The sequence below is a fragment of the Pongo abelii genome, chromosome 19, assembly GCF_028885655.2.
Source record: "Pongo abelii isolate AG06213 chromosome 19, NHGRI_mPonAbe1-v2.0_pri, whole genome shotgun sequence".
Classification (NCBI taxonomy): Eukaryota; Metazoa; Chordata; class Mammalia; order Primates; family Hominidae; genus Pongo; species Pongo abelii.
Window position 1 is genome coordinate 9,886,720 of NC_072004.2, and position 23,146 is coordinate 9,909,865.

Here is a 23,146-nt window from a genome sequence, read left to right on the forward strand (position 1 = left end):
GGAGTGCAGTGGCGTCAACTCGGCTCACTTCAACTTCTGCCTCCAGGGTTCAAGAGATTCTCCTGCCTCAGCCTCCCGAGTAGCTGGGACTACAGGCATGCGCCACCAAGCCCAGATCATTTTTGTATTTTTAGTAGAGATGGAGTTTCACCATGTTGGCCAGGATGGTCTCGATCTCGTGACGTCATGATCCACTCAACTCAGCCTCCCAAAGTGCTGGGATTACAGGCGTGAGCCACCATGCCTGGCCCCTGTTTCTTTAAAAGGCAAGCCTGTTAGTGGGTAGCCCCACCAATCATGTACACTTTAGAGTGGATTATTTCACTGAGAGATTTAGTTTATTTTTCATCTAAAAATTAGCTGAGAGTTGGAGAGAAAACCTGGAGGTATGTGCCAGGGAGTGGGGAGGGGAGAGTCATTTGGAAACATGAAGAAATCTTGAGAGAAAGGAGACCTGAAAAGACTGGGGGTGGGGCAGAGATAGTCAGAGGGCTCTGTTCATTCACGACTCAATAAGAAAATATTTATTAAGCATCTACTACATGCAAGGCACCATCCTGAGCCCTGAGGATAGGAATGGGACAGAAACACCCTGCCCTCAAGTCCTGGTGCTAGTATCTTCAGAACTAAATGAAAGAGGGACCCTTTATGGTTGGACGTGGTGGCTCACGCCTATAATCCTAGCACTTTGGGAGGCGAAGGCGGGCGGATCACGAGGTCAGGAGTTCAAGACCAGCCTGGCCAACACGGTGAAACCCCATCTCTACTAAAAACACAAAAAATTAGCCAGGCATGGTGGCGGGCACCTGTAATCCCAGCAACTCGGGAGGCTGAGGCAGGAGAATTGCTTGAACCCAGGAGGTGGAGGTTGCAGTGAGCTGAGATCACACCACTGCACTCCAGCCTGGGCGACAGAGCAAGACTCTGTCTCTAAAAAAAAAAAAAAAAAAGAAAGAAATAAAGAAGGACCCTTTACTTGGTCTGAACTTTTGCAACAACCACAAATTAAAAAAAAAAATTCTCCCTTTGGCATAAGCTAGTATTTCCTGACACTAGGAAGAGACAGGACATGCTACTCCATCCCTTTGAAAGCCAGGCAAAAAGAAAGCAGGGCTTCATCACTCAGGGGCTGCCCTGAGAAACTGGGGGGGTGTGCTAAGCCCTGCTCCCAATGGCTCCCAAGAGCTGAATGTTAAATTTTCAGGAATTCTGTTTGCTGGTTGTTAAACACAGCCATTATCAAAAAGGAAATGATATAAACTTATAATTGAATAAATTATATTAAAAACAAAGGTAATAGGCCAGGTATAGTGTCTCAGGTCTGTGATCCCAGCATTTTGGGAGGTAGAGGCAGGAAGACTGCTTGAAGCCAGGAGTTCGAGACCAGCCTGAGGAAAATAGCGAGATCCCATCTCTACAAAGAAATAAAAAATTACCCAGGTGTGGTTGCATACACCTGTTGTCCCAGCTACTTGGGAGGCTGAGGTGGGAGGATCGTTTGAGCCCAGGAGGCTGAGGCTGCAGTGAGCTATGATCATGCCACTGTACTCCAGCCTGGGCAACAGAGTGAGACCTTGTCTTTTTAAAAATAACAAGAAATAAAAAACAAAGGCAATATACCCAGCACTTACCACCTCCTAACTACACTTTACTATTTTCCATGCTCTTGGTGGATATTGATGGTTATTTGTGCTACTGTATCTGTACAAAAATGCACCACCTCATGGTGAGCCACTGGGCATCTCTTCCCAACTCCGTATTCCGTGACTTCATGTTGATAGCCTGAAGTTTACACCAGGGAAAATGGCAAACAGGGCAAACTGGAGAGACAGTTGTTAACTATTTTTCAGTACCCCAGTGTGTAAGACCAACTGAGAGCGGCTGCAGGGAGGGGTTACCTTGGCAGAGAACTTGAGGTGAACTTCTGCTTCGTCCGCCAGGCTCTTCTTCACCTGAGCCCACGCCTCTCCCAAGGAGCTGCAACACAGACCATGAGACTCAGGTCAGAAGCCAAAGCCCTTCCTGAGGTAGGATGGTGGGGCTCCACCCCAGGTCTCAGGGAGGTATATGACAGCTGAGAATGTGGACGCGGATGAGGCAGAGGCCAGGCAGAAAAAAGACATGAGCATCACGATTCAACTCACAGGGTCAGATAAGCCACCAAGGTCCAAGTGAGCTCACCTTACCTCTGGAGCTAAGGGAACAGATTGTGGCACACAGCCGAGAGGTAGGCGGGCGTGGGGGGATTCCTAGAAATCCAGAGGCTCACAAGGACCCAGGGAGGTGCAGGAAGCAGGTGTGGGGACATTCCAAAGCCTCAGCTGCAGTGAGGGCCTTGACCCCTGGGCCATCACTGTCCCCAGAGCTTTCACATCACCCCTCCCTGGTTTGCTGACGGGGGTGCAAGCATGTGCTAATAAATCAAGGAAGGAAAACAGGTTCTATTCCAGGGAGAAGCTCTTTTCATTTGTTTATTAGTTTGTTCCTTGAGACAGAGTCTTGCTCTGTCGCCTAGGCTGGAGTGCAATGGCGCGATCTTGGCTCACTGCAACCTCTGCCTCCTGGGTTCAAGCGATTCTCCTGCCTCAGCCTCCCGAGTAGCTGGGATTACAGGCATGCACCACCACATCTGGCTAATTTTTCTATTTTTAGTAGAGACAGGGTTTTGCCATGTTGGCCAGGCTGGTCTCGAACTCCTGACCAACTGAGAGCGGCTGCACGGAGGGGTTACCTCGGCCTCCCAAAGTGCTGGGATTATAGGCATAAGCCACCATGCCCAGCCGGAGAAGCTCTTTTCAAACAGAAGGTACCACACAGCACTGCTCATGGGAAAAACCCAGCTGCTTGGCTTCCAAGAGGGGCGAAGATGGACTGTGTGGGTCTAGTGACTTAGATGCAGCCACAGGGCAGAGAAGGCTCCCACTGCCATCCTAGGAAGCACGGTCTCCTCTAGCACTGCTTCTCTAGCTGTGAGCCCTGATGCTGCCCACAGCTTACTAGAGAAGGGCCAAGTCCTCTTAGCGGCATCACTTCTCCACTCCAAGGAGAGGCCTTCATGTAGAAGAGATCTCCTGAAGTCCCTAAGACTTGCCAATGCAGGCCCCAGGCTATTTTCTCTATGATTTGGAGCTCTTTAACCGCATGACCCTTCCAAGTGATACCCTTGCTTTCTTGCTCCCAGCCTCTTCAACACAGCCAGTAAATCCAGGCTGAATGTTCCGTTGACTTAATATCATCCAAAAGCCACTTCCCCCAGAGAATTCATTAAAGTCGAGTGGCAAAAGCTGATTAAAAGACAGCATGTGGTGAGGCTTCTGGGTCTGGAGCACAGCAGCCAGCAGCAGAGAATTGCCCAACAGTGCACAGCAGATCCCTCTGATGGCTGGCCAGGCCTGTGTGGTGGTGGCGCTGGCTCAGGCCAAGGTGGGTGTTTATGGGAAATGACTGCCTGATTTTATCTAGGAGTCTAGCAGCAAAGAAAGGTCCCCTCAGTGATCCTGGCAGGGGAAGCCACCAGAGAAGCACTGGAGTATGAAACGGGGCAATCCAAGCTGTTGACAATTGTCTCTGCCTGAAGGGCCTGAGATCCAGGAAGCTGTGCTGGGGCACTCCACACCCTCTGGGTGGCTTGGGTGTCCCACCTGATTCAACAGGTGGGTAGGAGGTCCGGGGTGGTGGGAGTAGTCCTGGCAGTTACACAGATCAGCAGAACGGAACACAGAGTCACACAGCTAGGGCTGATTGACTGCAGCAAAGAGGTTAAGGTGTTTCCATGGGGGAAACAGATGATCTTTTTAACAAATGGTGCAGAGACAACCGTACATCCATAGGAGGAAAAGGAATCTTGGCCCTACCTCACACCATACACACAAATTATCTCAAGATGCCTCCTAGCTCTAGGGTGAAAGCCAACACTATTCGAAGCATACCAAGGTTGTCCTGGGAGGAGTGGGAACTGGATTAAAGGGAGGTGAGAGGGGTTTGCCCCTGCAGCTGAGCCACACACAGCAGCCTGTGGGAGGTATGAACAAGAGTCACAGAGCCAAAAAGGCCCCAGGCAGTGCCCAGACTTTGTATGAACACATGCATCTTTCCACAGAGCTGTCAGTCTACTGTCAGCAGAGCACATGGCGGGTAAATGGCCCAGGGACAGCCGTGGTGGCCTGAGAACGTCATCTCTGGGCAACTGGGAGGAAAGGAAGAACCATGGTTTTCCCCCACCCAACGCAACATCCTCAGCTCTACCTCCAGGCCAGGCACTGCTAAGTGGGAGGACATGTCTCCAGACATTCAGATGGGTCCCTCTGAGCCAGTGCATCCTTGGTGAATGCCTCCCTGCTCTCCAATATTCCAGGCTCTTTGGAATCACATCACTATTTATTAAAAAGCTACTTACAAATTCTCTCATTTGAAAAGAGATTTTTTCATCTGATAAACGGTTAATGAAAAACAAAACAAAACCTGCGGTGCATCTCTGTTCCAACATACAGTTTGAGGTACACCAAATTAAAATGCATGTTGTTTTCATGACTGCCAACCAGGAAAACCAAAATCCCATTTCCTTTCCACACAGGAGAGAAAAACTAAAGGCAGAATAAACTACCAAATTCTGTTTATTTACCAATGTGCACATGTCCTGTGAAATCTAATTTGGACACAGAAGTTGAATTACAAAAGCCTCTCCAGCCTCCCTGAGCAGCATCTTCCTCAACTGCTCCAAATTTCTAGACTCTTGCTTTGCTTTGAAAGTCTTCAAGGAGATGGGGTTAAATGTCCAAAGCTGTGTGTAAATGTAAATCAGTGTCTTTGCACGTTGTATGTAGGGGGCTCCTGTGTTCATGTTCCAGTGCCTGCTGCAGGAGTGTGTGCATAGGGCTGCTGTGTGTGCATGCAGGGCGAGGAGTAATGTGTACACCTACGGGGCAATGGCCCTGATGCATGTATGTGAGCTTGTGTTGTGTTTGTCTCTGTGTTTGCCCGGGCATGTGTGTACAGTATGGTAGTGTGGGCCTGACTTATGGAGCTGGACTGCTCGGGTGAGGAGCATATGCTGTGCATGTTGGCCAGGACACAGTGTCCTTGGCAGCAGCCCAGGCTGGAGAGATGGAAGCCGGAAGACTCCAGAGTGGCACAGTGGTTGCAGGGCATGGGGATACTTAGGAAAGCCCCTTGCCAGGCAGCAAGAGCTGCTTCTTTATGTGCCCCCTTCCTACCCCTATCTCAGGCCCCGTGCACACAGCACAAGGAGGCCAGGAATGAACTAACCTCATTTACATCTGTGGAAGGGACGCTGGTCTTGCTGGGCTGCCCTGTGGTCTGTGGCTGGCGGGGAGGGTGAGAACCATTCAAAGGAGGCCGCCTGGCTGCACAGCCAACCCATGTGGAGGGCTTAATCAAAGCCACATTTGGGTTGGCAAAATCTCAGTCCCCTGAAGGATTTCAAGCCATGAAGGCAGATTTGGACTGGCTTAACATCACGGCTCGCTGACAACCACAACCATCCCACAACAGAACGTCTTCCTTCCTCGGGGGTTCACTCCCCCTTGGAGGAGGAATTCAAACACAGACCAGCACCAGAGGGAGGTCAGAACAGTGAGGACCTCTGGGGACCTTTTCAGCTCTAACCTCCTGAGAGTCTTTGTGTTTGTGTTTTTTTTTTTTTTACTGAGGTCAAATTCATATAACATAAAATTAACCGTTTAAAAGTGATCGATCCAGGCGCATTTAGGACCAGACCAAATCAAACGCCTGTTTTGTGAGTGCAACTACCACCTCTATCTAGTTCCAAAACATTTTTGTCATGCTAGTATGGACTAAAGGTTTATGTCCTGCCAAAATTCTTACGTTAAAACCCTAACCCACAATGTGGCTGCATTTGGCAATGGGGCCTTTAAGGAAGTAATTAAGGTTAAATGAGGTCATAAGGGTGCAGCCCTGATCTGATAGGATTAGGGTCCTTATAAAAATAGACATCGGCCAGGCGCGGTGGCTCACGCCTGCAATTCCAGCACTTTGGGAGGCCGAGGAGGGTGGACTGCTTGAGGTCAGGGGTTCTAGACAAGCCTGACCAACATGGTGAAACCCCGTCTCTACTAAAAATACAAAAAATTAGCCAGGTATGGTGGCACATGCCTGTAGTCCCAGCTACTGGGAGGTGGAGGTTGCAGTGAGCTGAGATCAGGCTACTCCAGTCTGGGCGACAGAGCGAGACTCTGTCTCAAAAAAAAAAAAAAAAAAATAGACATCACAGAGCTCTCTCTCTCTCTCTCTCTCTCTCTCTCTCTGAGCATACATCAAGGAAAGGCTGCATGAACAATCAGAAGGCGGCCATCTGCAACCCAATGGGAGAGTCCTTACCAGGCACCAACCCTGCCGGCACCTTGATCTTGGACTTCCCAGCCTCCAGAGCCACGAGAAAATAAATGTCTGTAGTTTCAGCCACCCAGTCTGGGACATCTTGTTGTGGCAGCCCAAGCAGATGAATACACACCCCAGAAGGAAACCTGGTACCCCCTAAGCAGTCACAACCCATTCCCCTCCTCCCCCAGCCCCTGGCAAATGACAATCCACTTTCTGTTTCCATGGGTTTGCCTGTTCTGGGCATTTTACATAAATGGAATCACACACTATGAGACCTTTTGTGCCTGGTTTCTGTAACTTAGCAGATTGTTTTTGAGGCTCATCCACACAGGAGCATGTATTAGTGTTCCATTCCTTTTCATGGCTGAATAATATTCCATCGTCTATCCATGGATATCCATTGTGCATACACCACCATTTGTTTATCCAGTCATCCCTCGGTGGAATGTAGGTTGTTTCCACCTTTTGGCTATTATGAATATTGCTGCTCTGTACACATGTATTAGCTTGAGTGCCTGTACTCAATTCTTTTGAGTATAAACCTAGGAATGGAATTGCTGGGTCATATGGTAATTCTATGTTTAGCTTTTTGAGGAACAACCAGATTGTTTTCCACAGCGGCTACACCATATTCCATTTCCCCTAGGGGTGCATAAGGGCTGAGACTTTTTTACCCACTAGGAGTCCTTCTGTGGCTGGAAGGGTTGGGTTAAGCTTCTCCCAGCCCAGGTCCCACTCAAGGAGGTCTGGACAGTCACAGCATTAATGGGAAGGGAGCCTATGCCTCAAGCCCACAGGAGAGAGCTCCAGACAAAGCGGTCAGGTACAAATACCCTCTCACACCCAGCTTCCTCCCAGCCTGCCCCTAGAGAAAGGGGAGCTGGAGTGGGCACCTAGAGGCTGCTGCCCAGCAACCAGGGGTCAGACCAGAGGGGATTCTGACATACTCCAACATCTGGAATGTGGCTCTTGGTCACTAAAGAGAAGACAATGTGGAAGTGCCTTTTTTTTTTTTTTTTTTTTTTTGAGACGGAGTCTCGCTCTGTTGCCCATGCTGGAGTGCAATGGCCTGATCTCGGCTCACTGCAAGCTCCGCCTCCTGGGTTTACGGCATTCTCCTGCCTCAGCCTCCCAAGTAGCTGGGACTACAGGCACTCGTTACCACATCCGGCTAATTCTTGTATTTTTAGTAGAGATGGGGTTTCACTATGTGGGCCAGGCTGGTCTCGAACTCCTGACCTTGTGATCCACCCGCCTCAGCCTCCCAAAGTGCTGGGATAATGGGTGTGAGCCACCCGCCCGGCTGGAAGTGCCCTCTTGAGTGTGGACGCCCACACCTTGAGTCATGGCTGCCCAGCTTGGGCCACGGGCATACACCTAAGTTATGAGCACCTACCTGAGCCATGAGTGCCCACCTTCAGCCAGGCCTATGGAGAGCTCCCCATCCAAAGTGGGGCCATGCCAGTGATCAGTGATGAGTGGCAGATCCCCCTTCCTCAGTGACCCCCATCCTCCCCACTCCAACCTCTCTCCTACCCACTCACCCTTCCTCCTGTGAAGCCAAGGAGTTCTGAGAGAGCTTAGCTAAGTTCTTCGCATAGTCTTCTTCAATCTTTATCCTGCAAAGAGAGAAAACCCAACACACATCAGCTCTCCAGTGCCAGATCGTGGGTCTGCCCTGCTGCCCTGCTGTCCTGCACACCTCAGCCGTGGAAAGGAACCCACTAGACCATAAGCTCTGAGACCACATGACTCTTGTCTGTCCACTTGACATGCAGTAGGTGCTTAATAAATACTTGTTGGATAAATGAATGAACAAGACTGTCTGGACCTCCATCTCCTCATCTTCAAAGTGGGATATTTTCTCCTGTCTCCTAGAGCTGTGAAGACGAGAGCTGTCGTTTACATAGTTCCTAGCACAGAACGGGAAACATAAGACCCCTGAACGAATAAATGAATGAAGGAAGGAATGGATGTCTGCAACCTGTGATGGACTACCAGCAATCCCCAGTGCTGTCCCCTTTCCCTTCCAGCCCCAGAACTCCCAGGTGGCCTCGGGCCCTCAGCAGCAGAACAGAACATCTCCCTCCTGTCTCACACCCCCAATGCCTCTGATTGTCAAGCCTGCTGGGTACAAGTACTTCCATGGAAACCTGGCAGTGCCCAGGGCTGCAGGTAGATTCTACTTCCCTGGAGAGGAAAGTTGCCTTGGATGTAGCTTCCGGCAGGCAGGCCTTTGACACATTTGCAAGGCAACTCCCCAGGGATTGTCCTGTATTATCTGGCACGTCCATGTTAAGCGTGTTGTCAGAGGTATTGTTCACCACCTAAGTGGTCCTCTAGGCCACCGTGGGAGACAGAGGAGCTATGCTTATGCCAACCAGAGCTGGCCAGGGCCCAGGCTTCAGAGAGCCCTTGGTCCATCACGCGGTGAACAGAAAAGCTCCAGAGATGCTGGGACCACAGCGTTTGCTTCCCAGCCGCTCAAGCAGCTGGCACCCAAAGGGTACGATGATGGAGAGAGGGCAGCTGACAAAGTCTGACGGCAGCATTCCGAGTAATAATAATTGCATGACTTGGCATCAGGAGACTCACAATCTCGTTCCTTCTTGCACTGCTTTCCCCTCACCTCCACCTTCAACTGGTCTCTAGGTCCTCCTGAGTCTCATTCCAACTGATCTGCCTCTGTCACTTCCTCTCCATCCCCCTACCTTTACCTCCAGACTGTGGTCAAGAGAGATCTCTAGAAAGTAGATCTATCCATGCCACGCTCCCGGCTCCTCAATGCCGACCTCACGCACCAGACACACGAGGTGCATACGCTGTCTGCCTCCTGTGTCTCACCTCCAGGACCAAAGCGTGCGTCACCTCCACCTCTGCCCCACTTCCCGAAACCAAGATCCCAGCAAACCAGCCAGCAGCTGTCCTCGAGCCGGGCGAGCTCCCAATTCTGAGCCTCTCAGCTCTCACCTCTCCTGGCACTAAAGGGCCTTCCCTACGAGATCCCAAGGTGGATGGTGTAAGCGTTTTCTCTAGGAAGCCCGGAATGTCCTGAAATGGCAGTTTCCAATTATTTGCTAACAAGACGTTATGGAAATATAAACCATCAAGCTTTGGCTTTTACAGCCATTTTCCTGTTTGCCTGTTTTATACCATTGTTTTCTTAAACTCCAGCTGTGCAACCTCTCCATTTCCCACCAGTTTAATGGGTCATAAAATAAGGATTTGATTACACAAATTGAAAATAGGCCCTCTGTCTATGCCCATACCACCCTGAACACATCCAATCTCATACGAAAATAGGCCCTCTAAGGGAAAGGGGTGCTTCAAAACACCGAAGCATTATTACTTGATTATTGCTGTTATAATTAAAAAGGAAATATTTTTGGTTGGGCGCAGTGGCTCATGCCTGTAATCCCAGCACTTTGAGAGGCTGAGGCGGGTGGACTACCTGAGGTCAGGAGTTCAAGACCAGCCTGGCCAACATGGTGAAACCCCATCTCTACTAAAAATAAAAAACATTAGCTGGGCATGTTGGTACACGCCTGTAATCCCAGCTACTCCAGAGGCTGAGACAGGAGAATCGCTTGAACCCCAGAGATGGAGGTTGCAGTGAGCCAAGACTGCGCAACTGCACTCCAGCCTGGATGACAGAGCGAGACTCTGTCTAAAAGAAAAAAAAAGGAAATATTTTTAAAAGATATTGCAATTTGCTATAAATATTTCCAACTCCAGATGGAAAGTTGCGTGTTTGTGTGTGTGTGTGCACATGTGTGATAGGTGGGTATGTGCAGGTGTGTGGGTATGTGAGTGTGTGCTGAACAGAACCTCAGAACCTGGAGACAGAGAGAGGAGGAAGGAGATAGAGAAGGAACTTCTCTTTCTCTTTGTAGATTTCTCCATTTCCATTGGGCTAAATTTATTGTTTCTTCATCTGTGTTCCCAAGCTCTTTGGACAAAACACTGTTATAATCCCTGACGCAGGGATGGGGCAGGGGGAGGGCTCAACATCTCCTGCCCTGGGACACAGGTTTTGGCTAACGATGAATTGAACTGTAACATTCCCCGCATTGGTTATAGTAAAGGGCAGTGCTTCAAATCATGGCCAGGTACATAAGTAAAGGAGTAAAGTAGTCTGCGGGAGAAGACAGTACGGAGTGGTCGAGACTGTGGCAAAATGGGAACACACAGCCCGTCTACAAGAGTAGCTGCTACTCAGCTCCAGCCAACTGTCGCGTGAGGGATGCGGAGGAAATCCTGCCAACGCTTTTGCTCTTTCAAGGTGTGCTAAATATCCAGCTTTTAATATGAAATCTACCCATCTTTTTAAGTGTTGGTTTAAATATTTAAAAACACTATATTGGCCAAAGCTACACATCTGCTGACCAGATCCGTCCCAGGGGCCATGAGTTTGCCACCTGATGCTAACCAGCCCAATGCTGAGTGTGCAGTACTGAGTCCTGTGCTGTCGCCCCCTGGCCACGCGGCCCTGGGGAACACCGGTAGCAGGCCCCAGGGCTGGGAGGAGCCCAGGCTTCACCTTTCCCGGATGAATTCTGACATTTCCTTCTGCATTTGTTTGCCCTTCAGCTGTTTCTGGAGCAGTAGTTCAAACCCAGCCACAGTGCCGTTGCCTTGGGGGTCCTTCCTATCAGCCTACAAAGGAAGCAGAAGCACAACAGTTTAGGGCATGTCTGAGTCTGGAGCCAGGGAGAATGGCCTACAGGGAGGACAGCTCCTAGATGTGCCTGCTGTCCTAACTCGGATCTCTCTCCTGGTGCTCCCACTCCCAACAGCGCTTTCTGATGCTCAGGCTCTTACAGTTGCTTCATCCCCACATCCAAGCCCCTTAACTTTCCCAACCTGGGAACCGAAAGGAAGAAAGGCAAGTGTCCAAGAGCGCCGGCTGTGATGCCTAACGGCCTACGACTTCCAACCAGGTGGCTGCAGAGCCTGGCTTGGCCCTCGGCGAATCTTGGCATCCTGACTCCAAGCTGGACTATGTGTGAGCTCAGGAGCAGGTACCCCCAGCCTTAAGCCATCCTGTCTTCTACCAACTTCTTACACTGGTAGGGCAGTGACACCCTCTAACCACACATTCATAAAAGATCACAGGAGAGAAAAGTAAATCATAGGGAGAAAGTGGATTCAAGGGAGGCTGGAGGAGAGAACAGGACAGGCTGCCCTGAAATACTGGCTGGGTGACCCTGGCCAAGTTCTTCACTCACTCCAGGCCTAAGCTTTTTCATCTGCAAAACTGATGAAATAACAGCCCCACCTTCATGTGGTCATTTCAGGGTAAATGACATATGTATATAGCTGAGCAGATTGCTGAGCACATATTGTGTACCCAATAAATGGTATCTGTTATTAGTTACTTTCAAATAAAAGTCCAAACTTGGGGAGGATGGACAAGTCAAGGAAATAAATACTTAGCAGCCAATTAATTTTGCAAACAAATAATCTTAAAATTTCAAAATTAAATGATTTATTTTATTTTACCTGCATTTCTTCAAGCATACAGAATGCCCCTTCCCTGCCATTCCGCTGCCTGAGATTCACCCACACATCTGCCCGCACGGCCGTGGCTGCTGGAGCACCAGCTCCCAGGGCCATCCCAGGCATGTCTAAAAGTGTCCTCCTCCTTACAGCTTTTCCCTATCAGGAACCCAGGGTCAAACACTTTGCTACTTAATAGAAGGTGTTCAGAACAGGTTTTTGATATCCCAGAGAGAGAGGTGCATTGGTGAGAACAGTGTCCCAGCATCTGGTAGGACCCAGGTTCTTGTCTCTGCTCAGCCGCAGGGTGTCCAATCCTAGGCAATATCTCCCCAGACCACACCCTTGAAATAGGGGTGGGTTGCATCTCTCAGATCCCATCCAGATCAGACATTTTAGGAGAGGGGAAAGAAAAGGGGTTGCTGATACCTGCAGGGAACCCCATTTACCATCATCAAGTAGATGAGGGATTTTATGGACACCTTCCCAGTTCCCCCGGTGTGGCACCCTCGGGTGCCATAACTCAAAGTCCTCCGGCCACGCTGCTAACATCCCTGATGACAGGGAGATCACCATCCTACGGGGTCACAGTCAGGCTGTTCTTGCAGTTTAAAAGCAATGTCCACTGAGGATCGCTGCGCTTCACTCTACGAATGCTACATCTTGATGAAAAAGCAGAAGGAAAATTACCCAAATACTGAGCTCAAATCTGCCTCCCTTCTAGGATGGATAGGCTGAGTTATCCATGCACTCTCGGGAAAACCAGCCAGAAGAAACAGGCTTTAATGACTGTGTCAGGACAGAGAAATTTCTATTAGTGGAAAAGGCCTTGATGGTTAGGGGGATAAGTGGATTGCAGATTAAGTATCAGAGTCCCCAGGGAGCTTGAGTTAAGATAAGAACTCACAAGTGTCGCCCTCCGGACGCTGCTGGAGGCAGGCGGCATCAGACATTCCTGCCAGCTTTCCAAGGCTTGAGACCCCACACGCTGACCTCCAGTAACTAGGATACCCATTTCCAGGGCTCAAACCCCTCTCTCCTTGAACCCTCCATTTACTGCACCCCTCTTGAGAGATGATGTTTCCGAACCCAGGTACATCTCTCCCTCTCTGCTGCCACCACCATCTTTCCTTGTCTCTTCCACTCACCCGTCAACTTCCCACCCCCGCCTGCACAATGCCTATGAATCAGATCACATCATATTGCTGCTTAAGACCTTCTAACATGCTCCTTCCACAAACAGAATAAAACTCACTCACTGGGGCCTAGAAGGTCTTGCGCACTCTGATGCTTGCTTACCCCACCTCTGAGCTCACCTGCCCAGGTCTGTCTGATGCCAAAGATAAGCCCGTTTACACTGTTTCCTCAACCAATGCACAGATCTCTACCCTGGATGCAGCATAGCCGGAGCTACAGAAATTGTGCCTTGGTGAGACGTGGAGGCAACAGGGATCTCTGTGTATCTTCTAAGGTACAAGTGATTTTGTAGAAAGAGAAAAGCACTTTTATCTAGTATTCGCTTAGCAAATCTAAAAAAGTGTAGATAATCCGGCTGGGCACGATGGCTCACGCCTATAATCCCAGCACTTTGGGAGGCCAAGGCGGGTGGATCACCTGAGGTCAGGAGCTTGAGACCAGCCTGGCCAACATGATGAAATCCTGTCTCTACTAAAAAAAATAAAATAAAATACAAAAAATTAGCTGGGTGTAGTGGCACACACCTGTAGTCCCAGCTACCCGGGAGGCTGAGACAGGAGAGTCGCTTGAACCTGGGAGGTGGAGGCTGGAGTGAGCAAAGATCACACCACTGCACTCCAGCCTGGGTGAGACAGAGTGAGACTCTGTCTCAAGAAATCCATTCTGCACAGTGGTGAAAACAAGTTTTTACTTATTTACTATTCCTTGGAGCCTTTGGACACTTGTTTTTTTGAAGTGTACAATTTAGTGGTTTTTAATATATTCACAGGGTTGTACGACCATCTCCACTATCTGATTCCAGAAAGGGGTGATCTAATTTTGAAAGTCACTATGACTTTAACATGCAAATGGCCCAGGACCATTCCCAGAATATTCTGAGGTACAGGACTCTGCATTTCTAAAAATTTATTTACTTGAATTGTGAAAAAAATACACCTAGCTCGCAACTGACCATTTTAGCCATTTTTAAGAATACAGTTCAGTGGCACGAAGTACATTCACATGGTTGTGCAACCATCGCCACCATCCACCCGCAAAACTTTCTTTAATCTTGCAAAACTAAAACTCTGTGTTCGCTAAGCGATCTGCAAAAGTTTTAAAACTACAGGATTATCCAAGCTGGAGCTCTCTGAAGATCCTTTGCCCAACTGCCTCACAATTCTGATGAGGACAGTGAGGCCCAAGTAGGTGAAGCAATTGTCCAACGTCATTCATGTAAGCGACAAGCAGGTATGCAGCCCACGTTCATTTATTGAGGCAGATTCTAGTCTCCTGCCTTCACTGAGCATCAGAGAAAATGGCCCCCCGCTTACCTACATTCTGGTTGAAGTGTCTGTAACGTGAACAGAAGTCCTGCTGAATCCCTGAGATTCATGGAATGAGCTGGACTCCAAGAGGGTCCTAAGTTCCTGTCTCAGATGCAAAATCTAACACCAGCCCTTCACGCTCCAACGAGAAAGGCCCCTCCACTTTGAGATCCAGGTCCCTCCTATCCATCCTGGGTGTCCACTCCCGGTCACCGGGGTCACACTGTGGGGGAAACTGAGGTGCTGCTTACCCAGAAGTAGTCGCAGTAGCTCCACTCGGTTGGTTTCAGCAGCTGCTGTTCCGGCATCGTGTCTGGGTGAGGGAATGTCACACAGTTTATCTGTAGGGCACAGAACAAGAAAGAATGACCCTGCTGTAGACTGGAATAGCGAGGAAGGCTTTGCTCTTGGGGGACATGGCACTAGAGCAGCCTCCCTATTGACAGAACATGCACAGGGATCTTCCCGTGCTCCAGGGGCCAGCGTTTCACATGAGGGGCAACAGGCGCTCACCCCCACCCCAGAGGGGCTGTGAACCAGTACCACCTCTCTAGATGGCAGTTTACTAGGATCAATATCCGGTGCCTTTGACCCAGCAATTGCACAAGAGTCTATCCTACAGATACAGTTGCATGGGGGCAGTTACGTCCATACACGCTTTTTCACGACAGCGCTATTTATGGTCGTTAAAGGCTGGAAAACAACTCAAATGTCCATCAGTGGGGGAATGGTTAAACAAAGTATGAGACAGACATCTATGTAAATCAGAAAGGACATGGTGATAAAGTTCTTAAATTTAATTAGGAAAGCGTCTGGGCGCGGTGGCTCACGCCTGTAATCCCAGCACTTTGGGAGGCCGAGGCAGGTGGATCACCTGAGGTTGACAGTTCGAGACCAGCCTGACCAACATGGAGAAACCCCGTCTCTCCTAAAAATACAAAATTAGCTGGGCGTGGTGGCACATGCTTGTAATCCCAGCTAGTCAGGAGGCTGAGGGAGGAGAACCACTTGGACCCGGGAGGCAGAGGTTGCAGTGAGCCAAGATGGCACCATTGCTCTCCAGCCTTGCAGTGAGCTGAGATCATGCCATTGTACAAGCGAAACTCCATCTCAAAAAAAAAAAGAAAATTTAATAAGGAAAGTGTGCCAGGATATATAGTTAGGTGAAGGTTAAAAAAAAAAAAAAAAACAAAGCAAGCAAAGAGTATTACAGTTCCTTTTTAAAAAGGAAGACAAGACCAGCCCCTCCTTTTCCTACTGCTCCTTCACCCATTCAGCGTGAAGATGTTGAGGATGAAGACCTTGAGGATGATCCACTTCCACATAAAGAACAGTAATTATATTTTTCTTCTTTACAATTGTCTTAACATTTTATTTTCTCTAGCTTACTTTACTGTAAAGATACAGTGTATAATACACATAAACATGCAAAATATGTGTTCATGTCAGTAAGGCTTCCACTCAACAAGAGGCTATTAGTAGCTAAGTTCTGGGGAAGTCCAAAGTTATATGTCAATTTTGGACTGTCGGTGGGGAGGCGGCACCCCTAGCCCCCATGTTGTTCAAGGGTCACCTGTATAATACACATTTGGTTATTTGCATATAGAATACTTCTGGAAACTGATAACATCGTTTGCTTCCAAGGAAAGGAACTGTGTGGGTGAGGGTCAGGGGTGAGAGATTACCTTGCAAATTTTATGTCATGATGTGTATCATACAAACAAATACCCCTTAAAATTATAATCTGGGGGGCCGGGCATGGCAGTTCATGCCTGTAATCCCAGCACTTTGGGAGGCCGAGGCAGGTGGATCATGAGGTCAGGAGTTCGAGACCAGCCTGACCAACATGGTGAAACCCCTTCTCTACTAAAAATACAAAAATCAGCCAGGTGTGGTGGCATGTGCCTGTGATCCCAGCTACTCAGGAGGCTGAGGCAGGAGAATCGCTTCAACCCAGGAGGCGGAGGTTGCAGTGAGCCGAGATTGCGCCACTACACTCCAGGCTGGGTGACAGAGCGAGACTCCGTCTCAAAAAAAAAAAAAAAAAAAAAAAAATCTGGGCTGCACATGTAAGGCTGGCCCTAGCTAAGGAGAGTGAAGGACAGAAATTTTCAGGTCGTCTCAGACTTTTCTGCCCGAGCACATCTGCAATGCTCCCTGGCTTTTCCCCACTGTGTGGAGGCAGCTTCAGGCCCCACATTCCCACCTCTCCTAGGACGTGGGCTAATTTGCTTCCTCTGTGGGAGCAACACCTAAGCCTTATAAGTCTTCAACCCCTCCTTGCAGCCCAAGCACCTGCTGAAGTGGAAAATGTCACACATTAAAAAATGGTGCAGCCCTGAGGTTTTGGGCCCAGGACACAAACTCCAATGCTAGGCAGGGCGTGCAAGCCAGTGAGGTGCCCAAGTGTCACAGAAACTGCAGCTGGGACAGGAAGGCGGACAGCATCACAGAAACTGCAGCTGGGATAGGAGGGAGGACAGCCTCCGCTTTGGGCAGGGCTCAGAGTCTGTGGAGATGCGTTCAAGGGGCAGATCCTGCTCAGCTCTTGCCAACTGTCATCAAGCCCTTCTGAGGAGTCCAGTGCTGACGGACTATGTGATGACTCGAGGGAAGCTGAAAATGTGGATTTTTTATGCAAAGTGTCGCCATTTTTAAGTGTTGGCAATTAATTCAAGGTTAAAAACAATAATAATAAAAACAATAACACCATGTAGGCCCAAAAAACTCTTCTGCCAGCAAAGTCAGGCCCATGGACCTCCAGTTGTGACCTCTGGTTCAGGAAGCTGCTGGGTGGCTAGAAGTAAATCTAGTGCACAACCCCTCCCCTGCTGCCAGGGCACAGACCTCAGTCGTAGTCTGGGGAGAAGTCCCCAACAAAAGAAGGAGCCTCCTCCTCCCGGATCCTTACAAGTGGTTAAGGCGAGGGCTGAGGTCCCCACCACCCTAGAGGGAAACGCGACTCAGCAGAAGGATCAGAGGCAGGAAGGACCCTGGAGATGACAGGGCTGCACCAAATTCTGCCAAGGATAATCCCTTCTTCTCTTTCTCCTTCCCTTCCTCCCTTTCTCCCTTCCTCCCTTCCTCCCCTCCTTCCCTCCCTCTTTCCCTCCTCCCCTCCCTCCCTCCCTTTCTTTTTTAGACGGAATCTTGCTCTGTCACCAGGCTGGAGTGCAGTGGCACGATCTCGGCTCACTGCAACCTCTGCTTCACTGGCTCAAGTGATTCTCCTGTCTGAACCTCTCTCGAGTAGCTGGGATTACAGGTGCACGCCACCACACCTGGCTAGTTTTTGTATTTTTAGTAGAGACAGGATTTCACAACGCTGGCCAGGCTGGTCTCAAACTCCTGACCCCAAGTGATCCACCCTCCTTGGCCTCCCAAAGTGCTGGGATTACAGCCATGAGCCACTGCGCTGAGACTCTTTCTCCTTTTCAAAATGTGTAACTTCTAAGAATACAACATTATCCATGTAAGATTCCTGGCCAGGGCATGGTGGCTCACATCTGTAATCCCAACACTTTGGGAGGCCAAGGTGGGCGGATCACTTGAGCTCAGGAGTTCGAGACCAGCCTGGGCAACATAGCACAACCTTGTCTCTACAAAAAATAAAAAACAAAACTAGCCAGGCATGGTGGCGCACACCTGTAGTCCCAGCTACTTGGGAGGCTGAAGTAGGAGGATCTCTTGAGCCTGGGAGGTGGAGGCTGCAGTGAGCTATGATTATATCACTGCACTTTAGCCTGGGTTAAAAAAAATCCTGTCAAAAATATTTAATCTGAATCTAACGATGAGTGAGGAAAATCAAGATAGTTGTTTAAAAGGCACCTTGTGGCAGGGTGTGGTGGCTCACACCTGTAATCTCAGCAATTTGGGAGGCCCACGTGTGCGGATCACAAGGTCAGAAGTTGGAGACCAGCCTGGCCAACATAGTGAAACCCTGTCTCTACTAAAAATACAAAAATTAGCCGGGCATGGTGGTGGGCGCCTGTAATCCCAGCTACTCGAGAGGCTGAGGCAGGAGAATCGTTTGAACCCCGGAGGCGGAGGTTGCAGTGAGCCGAGATTGCGCCATTGCACTCCAACCTGGGCAACGGGGCGAGACTGCGTCTCAAAAAAAAAAAAAAAAAAAGGCACACAGCTTCCTGAACTCTAAAAAAATTAGCACTGTGATGGATTAAAAAAACAAAGGCTAGATGAAGATCAGCTGAGGCTGGGGAGATTTCTCCCAGGCGTCAGCAGCCTGAGTGAGAGAAGGGAGGGCCAGTTCTTGAAGCCAGCATCAGAAAACTGTCTCCCCAAGCCTTGGTTTCGGGCCGAGTCCCCAAGGTGTGTCCAGAGACAAGTCTCCTTCCTTCCTGCGCCCACAACCCACTGCCAAGCAGGCAATCATGAAAACAAGGGACGGATTTCAAAAGTGCACAGATTCCTTATTTTGTGTTCCAGTTATTCTTATTTCAACAAATCACGGTCATCACAGTCCACCTTTATTTTGCTGAATAAAGCAGTCCATGAAAATTTCAATCAAATTTAATGATAAATTAACTATGACATTAAAGTAAATTGAGCATTAAGAATGATGGAACGAGCAGAGTTGTGGGTACTCAGAGGCGGGTCTGAATGCCTTCTGGAGTGGCCTGCCCTGCGGGCATCTCTCCCCTTTCCCTCGTCCTTCCCCACTCAAACTGCTCTTGGCCTCGCCCTCTTGTTGGGGAAACATTTCCCCACAAAGAAAGGACTTTCCTGGCCAGGTGCGGTGGCTCACGCCTGTAATCCCAGCACTTTGGGAGGCCGAGGTGGGCGGACCACCTGAGGTCGGGAGTTCGAGACCAGCCTGATCCACATGGAGAAACCCCATCTCTATTAAAAATACAAAATTAGCCAGGCTTGGTGGCGCATGCCTATAATCCCAGCTACTTGGGAAGGCTGAGGCAGGAGAATCGCTTGAACCTGGGAGGTGGAGGTTGCAGTGAGCCAAGATCGCGCCATTGCATTCCAGCCTGGGCAACAAGAGCAAAACTCTCTCAAAAAAAAAAAAAAAAAAAAAAAAAAAGAAAAAAGAAAGGGCTTTCCCATGTCAGGAAGAGGCTTGGCCAAACGTGGGGCAGGCAGGCAGAAATGGGTCTTGGCCAGTCTTGTTCCCCCAGAATCTTCCTGAGTTGACTTACCCTCAAAGTGAGGATGCCACTGCGCACCCCAAGAGGCCTGTGCAGACAGACCCTGCTAGCCAGAAAGGGAGACGGTACCAAGGACAGCCCCTTCAATGATGCATCCTGGCTGGCTCCAAGCCAACCACCTAAAAGGCCATGGAAGTCCTGAGGAGGACTGAGACCCACCTAAGTACCACTCAGTCCCCTTCTTGTCCCAGAGTCAAGGATGAACATGCCTCGGAGTCACCTAGAGGACATGGGTTGCTGTGTCCCACCCCCCCGCTGTCTGCTTCAGGAGCTCCGGATGGGGTCTGAGCTCTCAAGTGATGCTGAAGGTCTGGGGACCACACTTTGAGAACCAGCATTTGTGATCCATTTAGCAGGGACAGGGGCAGCCCCTGGGGGAGAACTTGTGCCCACCACAATGGAAGACACACAGATAAACAAGCTACAGAGCCCTGATCTTAAGATCCTACATGGCAAGTGGGCAAAGGACATGAACAGACACTTTTTCTTTTTTTTATTGAGACAAAGCTTTGCTCTTGTCACCAAGGCTGGAGTGCAATGGCATGATCTCAGCTCACTGCAACTTCCGCCTCCCGGGTTCAAGCGATTCTCCTGCCTCAGCCTCATGAGTATCTGGGATTACAGGTGCCCGCCACCATGCCTGGCTAATTTTTGTATTTTTAGTAGAGACAGGGTTTCACCATGTTGGTCAGGCTGGTCTCGAACTCCTGACCTTCAGGTGATCCACCCACCTTGGCCTCCCAAAGTGTTGGGATTACACGCGTGAGTCACCGCACCCGGCCCAGACACTTTTCAAAAGAAGACATATGTGCAGCCAACAAGCATATGCAAAAATGCTCATCACCGTTAATCATTAAAGAAAGGCAAATCAAAACCACAATGAGATACCATGGCATGCCAATCAGAATGGCTATAATTAAAAAGTCAAAAAATAACAGGTGCTGGCGAGGTTGGAGAGAAAAGGGAACACGTATACACAGTTGGAGGGAGAGTAAATTAGTTCAACCATGTGGAAAGCAATGTGGTGATTCTTCAAAGAACTAAAAACAGAACTATCATTCGACCCAGCAATCCCATTACTAGGTATATACCCAAAGGAATATAAATCTTTCTACATAAAGACACATGTACGCATATGTTCATTGCAGCACTATTCACAATAGCAAAAACATGGAATCAACTTAAATGCCCATCAACGATATACTAGATAAAGGAAACGTGGTACATATACAACATGAAATACTATGCAGCTATAACAAAGAATAAGATCACGTCCTTTGCAGGGACATGGATGGAGCTGGAAGCCATTATCCTTAGCAAACTAATGCAGGAACAGAAAACAGGTTGGGGCAGAAGGGTAAAAGCAGTAGAATGTGGGGGCTCATTAAAGACTCATCACCTTGCTGCTTCTGCCACTCCTTGAGGATACCAGTCCTCAGATGGAGCCCCGAGGTGCCTGCCACTGTCTCTGTCCTCTCTCATTTTGGGATTTCTCCCTCCCAGGAAGCCCACTGGGATTTCTCCAAATCCTCACTCCCGCAGGGGAGCCCTGACTCAGGCACCCTCTTTAGGGCTTTGCATGTATTCTCATTTCATCTTCCCAGCAACTCCACAGGGGAGGAAGAACAGCCTCATCGTATATGAGGAAACTGAGGATCACAGAAGCAAGGTATCCGAATCCAGATCCAGCTGGCTGCAGAGTTCAAGCCTCGACCACGAAGCTATGTGATGGGCTATTTGCTCGTCACTTTGCATTCGAACATCCGTCGAAAGGCTGCTCAGTGCCACGCACTACACCAGCTCTTCCCAGCAAGCTGCATGCATACATTTGTAATGATATTTCTCGTGATGGTTTATTTAATGTCTCTCCTCCTTGCCAGACAGCCTGTTCTACGAGGGGATGGGGACCATCTTTTCCCTGCCATTTCCCTCCTCACTGGTGCAGTGTTGGGTACATAGTGGGTGCTCAGGAGATGTTTCTTGGTGCAGTGGCCGGAGGCTAGGGATGTAAGGCATCATCTCTGCTCTCAACAGTTCCGTAAATAAGTCACTGTAATTCTTCGGGATAAACCTGCCAGTGGAGTAAGCCTGAGGTGCTGAGGTAACTGGAAGGACTGGGGGTCCAGGGGAGGAATCTTAGATTTAGGTAATAATAGTAGGGCCCAGGCAGACAGAGGGGCGGGAAGGTGAAAAGGGTACTGCAGGAAGGGAAAGGACCCAGGATGAGAGGACATGCCCTATAGGTGGGGACCGTGTTGCTCAGTTTGGCTGAGCTGTGTCCCACTGCATATCCCTCAGAGAGCTTCTGGGAGGCAGCCCTTGTGCTTCTGGCTGCTCCTGAGTCAGGAGTAGACAAGACTGAGGTGAGAGGGGATCTTGCAGGGGTGCCGAGGTCTGTCCTGAAGGCAGCAGGACAGCGGGGGGCCACAGAAGCACCCTGCAGGAGAGTAACAACTCATCAGGCTGCTGTCTGGGGTGAGCACCCCCACTACAGCATAGAGGATGCACTGGAGGTAGAACGTGACTGTGGCCACCAGGGAAGTGTGCAGTGATGGGGGACGGGGGAGTCATGATAGCAGCTGGGACCAGCATAGGCAAGAGGGGATTAGAAGAAGCCTGGGATACTCTACAAGTAGCCTTGACAGCACCATGAAGTCAACTCAGTGATGCCCATCCAGGGACAATTTTTCCCCCACCCCAGAAACATCTAGCAATGTGGAGACATTTTTGGTTGTCACAGCTGTGTGGGGTCAGGGGTGGATGCTATTGGCCTCTGGTTGGTAGGGGCCAGGGAAGGTGATACACATCTACAATGCACGGGACAGCTCCCCACAACAAAGTGCTATCCAACCCAAAAGATCAATGGTGCTGAGGTTGAGAAACCCTGAGTTGACTGACCTGGGTGGAGAGGAAGCATGTTTCCATACATTGGGATGGAAGATGGAACCACAGTCCCTTCAGAGAGAGGGAGGCAGTGGCAGCAGAGGGGCATGGTGAGAAGTGTGTGTGCGCAGATGTCCTGGAAGCAATTGCAATGGTCTAGTGCAAACTCATGCACAGATGAGGACACTGAGACACAGAACGTTTAACTCTAGTTCACTATAAGTGGCAGAGCAGGGTCTAGAACCAGCTTCCTAATTCCCGGGTCACCACTTTTATCCTTGCTGTGTCCTTCTGTGATATCCAGACCTCAAAGTCAAGGCTCCTATGTCCCTGGATCAGAAGGGCTGGGAGGGCCACATAGCTCCATCCTGCAGTGCTCCAAAGCCCAAGGAGGGAAGAGAAGGTGGGACAGGACTTTCCACATGTGGATTCCTGTCCTCCCCTGGGTGACATTTTCCAGATGGTTAATACCAGGGTCCAGCTACACCTCTGGAAAGACCTCATCTTCCTCCCGAGGCCTCCCAGGCATAGCAGAAGCCTCACTGCCATCCTAAAGATTCACTTTCTGTTTGTTCAACAAAAGCAAATAATGTGCCAGCCACAGTTCCCAGCGTTTTACATGAATTAGTTCATTGAATCCTCACAACAGCTCTGCAAGGCAGGTGCTATTATTATCCCCATTTTACAGATAAGGAAACTGAGGCACAGAGAGGCTCAGTCACT

At 49.5% G+C, this 23,146-nt stretch overlaps 1 protein-coding gene across 13 annotated transcripts in view; it reads right to left on the reverse strand.

Moving 5' to 3' along the window:
- The window catches only part of GAS7 (growth arrest specific 7), a 281,536-nt gene that overhangs the window by 16,719 nt on the left and 241,671 nt on the right, over positions 1 to 23,146 (reverse strand). For all 13 annotated transcript variants that reach the window (XM_002827028.5, XM_054535433.2, XM_054535440.2 and 10 more), the window contains 4 exons: positions 14,615 to 14,704; positions 10,901 to 11,016; positions 7,905 to 7,979; positions 1,899 to 1,977 (listed from right to left, as the gene is read on the reverse strand). In XM_002827028.5, coding sequence (XP_002827074.1) covers positions 1,899 to 1,977; positions 7,905 to 7,979; positions 10,901 to 11,016; positions 14,615 to 14,704 — 360 coding nt within the window. The remainder of the gene's footprint in view (positions 1 to 1,898; positions 1,978 to 7,904; positions 7,980 to 10,900; positions 11,017 to 14,614; positions 14,705 to 23,146) is intronic.